The sequence below is a fragment of the Panthera onca genome, chromosome A2 (assembly GCF_046562875.1).
Source record: "Panthera onca isolate mPanOnc1 chromosome A2, mPanOnc1 haplotype 2, whole genome shotgun sequence".
Lineage (NCBI taxonomy): Eukaryota > Metazoa > Chordata > Mammalia > Carnivora > Felidae > Panthera > Panthera onca.
Window position 1 is genome coordinate 104226771 of NC_138340.1, and position 11441 is coordinate 104238211.

The 11441-nt window shown below is 35.0% G+C and overlaps 1 protein-coding gene across 3 annotated transcripts in view; it reads left to right on the forward strand.

Moving 5' to 3' along the window:
• PHF14 (PHD finger protein 14) overlaps positions 1-4924 on the forward strand; it is a 208970-nt gene extending 204046 nt beyond the window's left edge. For all 3 annotated transcript variants that reach the window (XR_009610015.3, XM_060632560.3, XM_060632559.3), the window contains one exon: positions 4723-4924. Coding sequence is in view for 2 of the 3 variants with exons in the window: in XM_060632560.3 (XP_060488543.1) it covers positions 4723-4797 (75 nt within the window). In the remaining variant the exon portion in view is untranslated. The remainder of the gene's footprint in view (positions 1-4722) is intronic.
• Positions 4925-11441: the final 6517 nt, after the last annotated feature.

An 11441-nucleotide genomic window follows, 5' to 3' on the forward strand; every position in this document is an offset into this window, starting at 1 on the left:
ACCATAGATTGGAAGAGTATATATTGCTTTTTGATACCTATTCTATAACTAATATAACAGATTAAGTGTATATCTTTTTTTGTCAAAAGCCATAAATATATATACACATATATATTCACTAACATTTTTAAAAAGACCATTGTTAAAGCATAAAGATAATTTTGACTATTAATTTGAATCCAACTACAATAACTCTCGGATTAGCCAAAGGAATATTTAAAATCTAAAGATAATACAAGAAAATAGAAATAGGTTAAGTTAGTGCTTAGCTGCACCTCCTCACTTCATTTTACTGCTGTACTACCATGTATCTGTCTGCTATAAGTAAGAAATTCAGTAAAGTGAAAACAACTGAAATTCTCTTTGTAAACATTGACCTCCACTATGCTTATTTCTGGAAATAGTTCAAAGGGTGAGATTATAAAGGGATTTATTTTAAAAAAATCTTGTTTTCTGTTGGTAAAAGTAATCCATAAGTAGAAAAGAAAATATATGAAAGCATAAACAAGGAAATAAAAATTAAGAACATCACCATTATGAACATTTGAGATACTTACGAAAGGAATTTTAAGTAGAACAATGGAAAGCAAACTGTTTTGGCTGTGTATTTTCAATGTGAGCAGCTATAGGTGCCTTGAATTTTTTTCCACATAAAATCTTTATATATACGTGATACTTACTTTGCAGAAAACCTTTCATTGAGTCACCATTTATTAAATTGCTTTTTGAAATAATTTTAGATTTAAGAAAAATGCAAAAATAGTACAGGTAATTCCCATTTGCCCTTTATCCAGCTTGCTGAAGTGTTATCGATTTTTATAACTAAAGTAGATAACTGAAACCAGGAATTAACATCAAGACAATACTATTAACTACTGCATAGACCATATTTAAATTTTGCCAGTTTTCCCACTAATACCCTTTTTGTGGCCCAGGATCCCATCAGTTTTTAATCATCATGTTCCCTTAGTCTTCTCCCATCTGTGACAGTCCAAACTTTGTATGGTCTTTGATGACCTTGACAGTTTTGAAGACTACTGTTTAGTTATTTTACATAATGTTTATCTGATGCTTTCTCATGATTAGATTGAGATTATGCATTATTAGGAAGGATACCACAGACCTGATGTGCCCTTTTTAGTGCATCATAGCGAAGGGTTAATTACTGTGAATAAGTATTACTGGTGATATTAACCTTAATCACTTGGGTATGGTGGTATTTGACAGGTATCTGCATTATAAAGTATTTATACATTCTTCTTTAAAGATAAAAACAAACAATGGGGAAAGTTGTCCCTTTGTATAATACTACTTAAAGAGAAATCACTTACAATTTGGCTGTCTATAGGGTTAATAGACTAATTTGAGTCCAAATATTACCTGAGCAGTAGAAATTCTAGCTGCTAAAATAACTGCCCTTTTTTTGGAGTTGGTTATCTCCGAAGAGAAAGAAAAAGCAGGATGGATTGGTTTTATTAATTGGCATCAATTCTTTGAACTATTATGAAAACTAAGACAGTTTTGTAAATAAGGAAAATTGAGGGTGCCTCTGTTCCAATTGATAGTGGAAGCTTTAATAGCATTTAAACAAAACCGTGCAAGTTTTATTCATTGGTAAGAGAGATTTAGTTTAGGTAAGAATGGCAGTGTTTTTACTGTTAGAATGTTTAGTTTAGGTAAGAATGTTTTTGCTGTTCTCTGTTAGAATAACTCCCTCAGTCTTATGTTACCACCAGGAGCATTAGACCGTAATCCCATGGACCGTGTATGCCTAGACATTCTCATTCTCATTACTACAACAATGCTGTCAGTGTAAAAAGAGCAAGAAGGCTAAAGAACCATCGCCAGTCATTTGGCATTATGGGTTGTTGTTATGTGAGTGGGTATTGAAATTCCACATGTAACTAGCAGATCTGCAGGGTGGTTACAATCAACATGTTTTCTGGAGTATGAATTAGCAAGCTTCTGTGTTAAGAGGTAAACCTGTCTACACTTTCCAGTGGCCCCAAAGGGTACATTTTCTTGCTGGCTGCTTCAGAACACTTTGTGAAACAAATGTCAAAATTGTCAGGACTGTCACTAAGAAATGATCCGTGTAGTAAGGGTCTTCTTTTGCTGGGAAACAAACAGATGTCTTAACTCAGCAAAGAGTAAACAAAAACGTGCCATTTATCAGAAGAAATTTTTTACTGCCATTAATATTCAGTAGTGAAGAAATACTTTTTGGTAAGAAGCTTCTATATTTGCAGTTTCATTCATTATGCAATCATTAGTCAATGATATTTGATTTGCTGCCTGAGCTATTTCAATGCTTTTATTAATCTTGAATTGCTTATAAAGTTCTTACACAAATTAGCACTTGTAAACAAACAAACAAAAAATAAAGCAATCTCTAAAATCCTTTATGGAGGTTTATTGTGTCTAAATCTACTGTTTTTATTTATAATGATAAAACCTGTTGGAATGCTTGGGTGGCTCAGTTGGTTGAGCATGTGACTCTTGATTTTGGCTAATCTCATGATCCCATGAGATTGAGCCCCATGTCAGGCTCCCTGCTGAGCATGGAGCTTGCTTAAGATTCTCTCTCTTCCTCTGCCCCTCTCCCCTGTCCTCTCTCTCTCTCTCTTTCTAAGTAAAAAAATAAATAAATAAAAGCTTTTATTGCTATTTTCATTATTTTGATGATGTTCTATAGCAATTACAATGTGTTATACTTTAGCAGGTAGGGTTAAATGCCTTTTCCTCCCCTTCATAATCCTTTTCTTCATCCAAATCACAGTTATCTTTGTACAGAGGAAAAAGGAGATAGGATCTTGTTACCTATGGAAACGGTTTAAAGGCACATAAAGGCAAGATCATGTAAGACATGTCCTCAGCATAAAGAACAATGTGGAACAATTCTTCACCTGTCCTGAGCAGGAGGCAATATTAGAAGAGACATGCATTTATAAACTATGGTTGACCTTTGAATAACATGAGAGGGCTAGGTGTTCCAACAACTGCATGTGACTTTTGACTACCCCCAGATTTACCAATAGAGCTTATCATTGACCAGAAAAGCCTTACTGATAACATAATTAACACATATTTTGTTATGTATATTATATACTGTATCCTTAGAATAAAGTAAGTTAGAAAAGAGAAGATGTTGAGAAAAATCAGACGGAAGAGAAAATACATGTATAGAACTGTACTATATTGAAAAAAATCTGTTTAAATACATAAATTCAGTGCTACCTAACAAAAAATGTCTTGCCACCTTTACCTGCTAAATTAACACCTTCTGTCAGTGTCTCACATGAAGAAGACAGCGGAAAGCATAGAGCGAAATTTGCTTCTGTTAAGATCTAATCAAAATGTAATCTCTAGAAACTCTTGCCCAAAAGTGGAAAATACCTGTTCAAGAGTCAATCAAACATAGTATCTCTGTTCAGTAGAGATAAATTGGGAAAAAAAAATTAAAACAACATACAGTGACTATTATGCTTTAAACACTATATTAAAATTACATTGCCAAAATGACATTCAAAGCCCCATCCCTTGTATGCAACATATTTATAAATGATTCAGATTGGTTTATAATATTGGTAATTTCTCTACTTTTCTGATGTTGACAAAGTCTAACTCACAGATGCTGTTGAACCTAGAGACAAAGTATATAAAGGAAGCCTTCTCCACCTTAATATTTATAGGCAAGGATGTGGTTTTTCATGGGAAAAAATTATACTTGAATTTCATTTATTTAATAAAGTCAGTTTACTAAGAGCTCAACAATGATTGAATTTGGTTTTATAAGATTCTGAGATAAAGAGTGATGTATTTGGTGACACTGATAATATTACTGTTGTCTAGAGATACTTAAGAAATTGCTACCTATGCTTAACTCAGTAGACAATGCTTTTTAATTTCAGTTAATAAAAATGAAAGTTCTCACTTGATAATTATTAGAAACATTAGGAAAGCAAGACTGCTTTGTACTTGGCATTGTTGAAGGAACATAGATGATGAAATGGGTTACAGATTGTAAGGTGAAATATTTTTCCAGACTCTCATTATTTATACTTTGGAGGTCGCCATTTAATATTGAACACAAGATGCACTTCATTCCTATGGAGACAGACATTACGAAGTCACTTCATTTATTCACCGTGTTCCACAGGACCCTGCTATGAATTATGAAGCCACACTTAGAATTGAAACTGTAGAAGACTGTAAGCATTCGATAGACTGACATGCCCATGTTTCCTATTTTAGAGCTGACTGATCTTCAGATAACATATGGTGGTGCAAGTAATTGGAAAATTGGCAGGCCTGTCAAGAAAGCACGTTAGAGGAGACAAAAATGCCATGCTGGAGCACATAAAGTGTCTCAGAAGTTAAATTTACTTTTATCAAACAGTGAAGTAAAAATACCTGATTCACTCCCCTAAAATGGATACTTTTTATGGGCAGGTGTTTTCAAAAGTAATTTGAGGTCATTAATAAAATAAGTTGCTTTTAAGAACATACAGAAAATTTTAGTCCACGTGTAGTGCAAATGAGCACCCACTATAAATATTTGAATGTTACATAATTTTACCGTTTTGTTTCTAGCCTCTTTTCTAGGATTGCCAGAATCACAGCAGTTAATTCTTCAGAGAAATAGAATTAAAATGTATTAATTATAGCTGATAAAATGCCCTAAAGTTTATATTTTAATGTTTTCTAAAATTTATTTCGCAGGAAGATGAAAATGAAGCTGAAAGAAAAAATTTATCTCAGGAGCTCAGCATGGAACAGAAGAATCCAAAGAAATAAAGGATTTTCTGTAGTGTTTTGAAAAGTTTGCCATTTATGTAGTAGCAGATAAAATTTCTAATTGTAAAATGTTAAATTGTAAAATCTAATTTGCAAAATGTTCTCAATAAAGTCATTGAAAATGAAATAGGACCTTGTTCTTGGAATCTATATGTTTTCTAAAGCAATTTAAACTTTTAATAAAGGACCTTCTAAAAATACTAAAATGAAATCTGAGAATGGAGACAGAATTTTCTCTAATCCGTAACCTATAATCTGTTAAGTATTAATACATCTGAATAACCTCAACAAAAAATCTCTCACAGTCATTTTTCCCCTTACTGGGCTCTATTGTCTTCTTCAGGGGCATTAAAAGAATTCCAATTATGAATATAAAGAAAAGACAACATGGTTCAAAAATCAACAGCAAACACATGCATGTGAAAACACTTAAAACCAAACAGTGCCACCAGGTGAAATATCATTTTGTGATTTCATCAACTCATGTATGACATACTACTCTAGCATGGCAAGTAAGGGTTAAAAAGAAATAATTTAACATTCTCTGCAGCCGAAGTAGTACCATGACTTTTACTTCACAAAATACTAAGGACCTACTATTTGCTGTGCCCTGCACACTTTCCTGGATATTTCAAGAACACTTTCCCATCTGTATTTCTTTGGCTTAGAATTTTCTAAAATTCCTTTGATACCTATCTTTATCAGGATTTTCATAACCAGCCATTTTACTTCCCCTGGTTCTGATTTTTTAGCTATCATTTACCAACTATAGTAGGAACAATGAATAGACTTGCTGTTTGCAGAGTCAGATGTTTTTAGCAGATGTCTTTGTTTGATGATTTAAGGCAGAGTTTTTTAAAAAAGAGAAGCATAACTTGGGAAGGCTTGTAAGAGAATGTCAGCATACAAGTTCTTCCCTGTGAGAGTGGAATCTGCATACTTGCCCTGGAGCCACAGTTTGACCACATGCATCTGACAAGTTCAATAAAGGTGTGGCAGTGGGACATGCTGACAGTTATGATACAGTGAGCCGAAATGGGAAAAACTACAAGCAGGCAAGACATTAAATTCACTGATACATAGCCTCAAGTAACGTAACCGTGGGTATCAGGAAAACAGCTCTATCCCATATACTAGAGTCCTTGGATGAATTTTGGAACAAAGATTTTGAGGCAAATGGCTGAGAAGGCAGGTTAGAGTCTAAAGCAGGCCTTTGCAACAAGCAACTATACAAATTAATTTGACATTTTCCCCCATTTTTTTCTGTTTTTGAGTGAGACATCAGTCTATTTCAAAATACCCTATTCACATAGATTGGAATTACATTACTAGTGTCACTTTTAAAAAGAAGCAATAAATACATGATTTATAGCATTTATTTTGATGTTGCGGGTACTATACTAAATGCTTAGTGTACATTATGCCACTAACCATCCCTGTTAAGACATAAGATGGTTACTGTTATTTTTTCCTATTTTCCAGTGATCAATCCGAGGTTTAGACGGGAAATAAGAGGAAATAGGTAACGAACGTTACGTAGCTTGTAACTGGCAGAGCAACACTTCAAACCCAAGCAGTCTCACCCAAGAATATCACATGTAATTACTGTGGAAACACCTGTTAATACCGTACCTCTTTTCATCCACTATCTTCCCCTAAAATGTACAGTCTTGCTTATTAGCACCTCATTCAACACCTGCTACTTCTTTAGTTATTCCTCTTCCCCAACTTCTTAGCCATGCTTAATTTATTTTGAAGACTTTGGCTTCAGTGAAATAAGTGAAACAATTATAACTACCATTTCACCTGCTCCAAAACACAAGAATCCTGCTTTATCTTTTGTAGATTAAGTTATGATGAAAGAAGTATAAGAGCAGCTTACTGCTTCTCTATGGTTTTTCAGTAACTTTCTGGCCTTTTTTTTTTTCCCTTCCGTACATTGTGAGTGTACTGCCATCTGGTCTCTTAATTAGTTTTTTTTTTTTTTTTTAATTTTTTTTTTCAACGTTTTTTATTTATTTTTGGGACAGAGAGAGACAGAGCATGAAGGGGGGAGGGGCAGAGAGAGAGGGAGACAGAATCGGAAACAGGCTCCAGGCTCCGAACCATCAGCCCAGAGCCTGACGCGGGGCTCGAACTCACGGACCGCGAGATCGTGACCTGGCTGAAGTCGGACGCTTAACCGACTGCGCCACCCAGGCGCCCCGATTAATTAGTTTCATTTCTAAAAGAAGTTACTGAGTAGTATGAGAGGCACAGTGACCCTGAGCCGCTGGACGGGCATTTTAAATAGAAATATTTAAGTGATGCCTTTGACTATTTAAAACCCCAGTTGCCCTTTTTAAAAAAATTTTTTTTTCAAAAAAACACACTCCTTGGTTTAGGACAGCGAGTGATAAAGTAGAATCACAGTGAATTTTCTTTAGGGATAATTTGCCGTATGAATTTCTCCACTTTTTAGGGTCCATACATTCATGCCATCAAGACATACCTATAAATCCCGTTGTAACCCAACTAGGTTACCCATATTATGTAACTCATTAAATTGGTCACTTTGTCTGAGTCAGATTAGGCATATTTTATATTTTTTTAATATTTTGTAGAGTATTACATTTTGTATTAGCTCAGGCTGCCATAACAAAAGACCCTAGGCTGGGCAGCTTAAATAACAGAAATTGATCTGTTTTCAGTTCTGGAGGCTGGAAGCCCCCAGTTTTAGTTTCTGGTGAGGGATATTCCTGGCTTACAGGTCGTGGACTCACTGCATCCTCACACGGTCTTTCCTTGGGGCGCATGTGAGCCAAGAGAGCAGGCAAGCTCTCTGGTCTCTTCTTAAGAGAACACTAATCCTACCATCAGGAATCTAACCCTATGACCTAATCTAACCTTAATTAGTTCCTTACTCCAAAGGTAGCCATTACTGAGGGGTTAGGGCTTCAACATACGAATATGAGGGGTTGAGGGGCCACATTCAGTCTGTAACACATTTAAGTAAGTCCAAGTGCCTCTCTCCGTGAATAACTATTCTAGTTGTTGAGAAGCACTAGAGCCAAGTCCCAGTGAAACTATGACAGTAGGGATTATATATAACTAGTATTCCACCTGCTCCAAAACATGAGTGGAAGAAAATAATAGAAATGTTAATCATTTGAATACGACCTAAAAATTGATTTCTAAAGAAGACAGACCACTGCAAAATTATATGTACCCATTTTCTCTCTATATATTCCCATTACTCAGCTCATTTCCTGACTCAGATGTAACACTGCCACTGTAAGTCAGCCTGTGACCAACAATAGAGAATATTTAAAAGACAAAATGCCTGTATAATCTCCACCTGCTCAACTGAATTGTACTCTTCATGTTAGTGATTGGGCTATATTTCTTCACATCTTTAGAAAATTTAAAAATAAAGCAACTTTAATCAGTACTTTTCTCTATCATACTTATGACCAGCATTATTTTTTAAACTGTATTCAGAATTCTACTCTTTCCTCAGATCTATGAAATAAACAGCAGAAGTAGGAAGAGGTGTGAAGCTGTTCTCAAGTGGAAATTGCTGAGCACTAAGATGCCCCAGTTCTAAAATTTCATCCCATAGAACTTTACTGGAACTTTCTATATATGCCATGCACTGTGTATTACCGGGAATTCAATAACAGACAAACTCCCTCTGCTGTCACGGTCTTGAAATTCTTAATACTTTTAAAATAAGGGCCCCCACAGTTTTACTCTGCACTGGGCCTGGAAAGTACATAGCAGGTACTAACATGTACTGATTTTACTCTTTAAATCAATTGTATTGAGTATAGTTTACATATAATAGATATGCAGTTCAATAAGTTTTACATCCCATAATCACCACTCCAATCACGATATAAAACATTTCCTTCACTCTAAAAAGCTTTCTCATGCAGTTCTGCAGTCATTCATGCACCCCTATTATAACTACCAATCTGCTTTCTTTCTTGACTCCTTTGCCTGTTCTAAAGTTTCAGACAAGTAGAGTCATGTCATATGTATTCTTTTGTGTCTGGCTATCTTCACTCAGCATAATATTTTGAGAGTCGTCCAGATTATTGCATGAATCAGTAGTTTTCTTCCTTTTTATTGCTGAGTACTTTTTCATTGTATGGTATACCACAATTTGTAGATCCATTCACCTGGTGCTGGACATTTGAAGAGCTATTATACAAAAGAAGATCTACAAATGGCCAAGGAGTACACGAAAACATGCTCAGAATCATTGTTATTGAGAAAATGCAAACTAAAACCACAATTACCACTGCATATCCACTAAAAGATCTCTATGTTGTCCAATACAGCAACCACTAGCCACATGTGGCTATTAAGCACTTGGAATATGACCAGTCTGAACTAAGTTGTGCTCTAAGAATACATGCTAGATTTGGGTGACTTAGTATGAAAGAAGAATAAAGTATCTCATTAATTTTATTGCGACTGCATGCTGAAATGATAATATATTTAAATAGATTTGGCTAAATAAAGTATATTATTAAAATAAACTTCAACAATTTTCACTTTTGTAACATAGCTATCTATGTGGTTCCCACTGTATTTCCACTGGACAGTCCTGGGCTATAAAGTCTGATAATGAAATGCTGGTGAAGCAACTGGAACTTATACAAAGGACTCAACTAACCCATGTTACTTCAGACGCACATTCCACAGAAACTGTGAAATAATAAACATGCGTTGTCGTAAGCTGCTAAATTTGTGGTAATTGTCATGCAGCTATAGAATGCATCGCATAAGCAGTTGAGGACAGGCTACTACTCTTGGCAAGTCAGGCATTCAGCAATGGTAACCAAATCTCCTCTCAGGAGTGAACACTAATGTTGTTGTGTCCATTCATCGCTCCTTCCCTGCAGGATGGCCATTTACAAGCCTACTGAAAAAGTAACAATGTAGCCATGGAACGAGGCTGACAGCTAAAGAAACTATCATTGTGTCTTCCTGATTATCAGTGCAAATATAAAATGGTACATTTTGAAAGATTTTGGAAGTTTTGGATGAGGGTAAACATACTCTTAATATGACCCAGTCACTCCACTACAGAGTTTTACATGAGAGAAATGAATATATATGCCCACAGTTTTATTTACATGAATTACATGTCATTACATGTAAATTACATGGATTACATGTAGTTACATGAATTACATTTATTACATGAATATTTTAAATAATCTTATTCATAATATTCATAATGAGCCGGAAACTGGAGGCATTTTTTTCTTTTTAAGTAAAAATTATATTTCATAATGGTTATTATTTTCAAAAACTGTTTGTCACACTAAGCTGTGGGGTATGATTCACAAAATCCCTTGATTTTCTTTTTGGGAAATTGCATATATTGTGCAGATTTGTAACATCAGTGTGTGAAGGTTAGCAGTAATCACTACCTACAAAAGATGCTGATGAAAATTTAAAAAGAAATTAAACAACATACAAAAAATTCAGCATTCAAAAAACAGTAGAATGCCTTATTTGAAAACATTTAATGTAGCTAAAGCTTTTTAATGACTGCATGTTCGCTTTTAATGATTTGTTTTGAATGACCTTTGCAGTTCAAAGTATATTTATACACAATCTAAAATTTTTAAATCACTGTATCTTCTGGATAAAGTCTATCCTTTCCCCTTGGGACTAGAAAGCTTGAGTGAGGGGAGAACCCAGATGTGCACCCGGGTGCTCCAACTGTAAGTGTAAATGAACTGCTTTGAGTTTCAAGTGTCTATGAACTTTGAGTTTTATTTCCACACATACCGAACAGGATATGCTCTTTTCAGGGTATACTAGTTTTCATTTGGAACTTTCTGATCATCCAGATGAAATGAGGTGAGTCTAGGTAGTTTTGCTTCTCCAACACTTTTTTGAAAATGATAATTACATTCTTACTGCTCATTTTGTTTTGGATATCCTGTGTGTAAATCACTAATGTCTTTCCTTTAAGCCTTAACCACTAGAGGCATTTCACACGTTTGTACTCTCCTACATCTGTTACGAGTTGTCATGTTTTTCTCGGATAGGACAAATGATTATTCTTTAAGTTAAAAGTATATAAAACAAAAAACGGGAGTATGTTTCTTACAAATGCATCTCTCACATGGCTACCTAACATTTATTTAAAAAGTCCATTGAGAAAGAAGAAATAGGTTCAGTTAATCGCACTGACATTTCTCAAAGCCTTGGGTCCCTGAGGCCTGCATGCATTTGGATTGGTTGGTTGCCAACACTGCGTGGGACTGGAACAACTTAACTCCTCCTGATAGTAGACTAAGTAAGATTCACTCTGAATAGTGAAGGTTGATTAGAAACCTACTCCATTTCACATTACCTCAACAAAACAATTTTTACATTGCCATGAATGAGCAAATTTCATCCCCATCCCAGACTATCCTGAACAAACAGAGCAGGTAATAAATGCCTCCCTGTGGCGAATTCAATGTGAAGTCCGTGGTTTTGTTATCTAGAGAGGAAGTTAAGTGCTAACGGCAACAGCATGAAAACACATGCAACTATGGCATAATTCTGATTTGTTTTAGAAAAACTATTAATTTCCTTGTTACGAAGCCAAGTAAGGACAACCCTTTAAAACTGTTGAACCATGAAAGCCATTT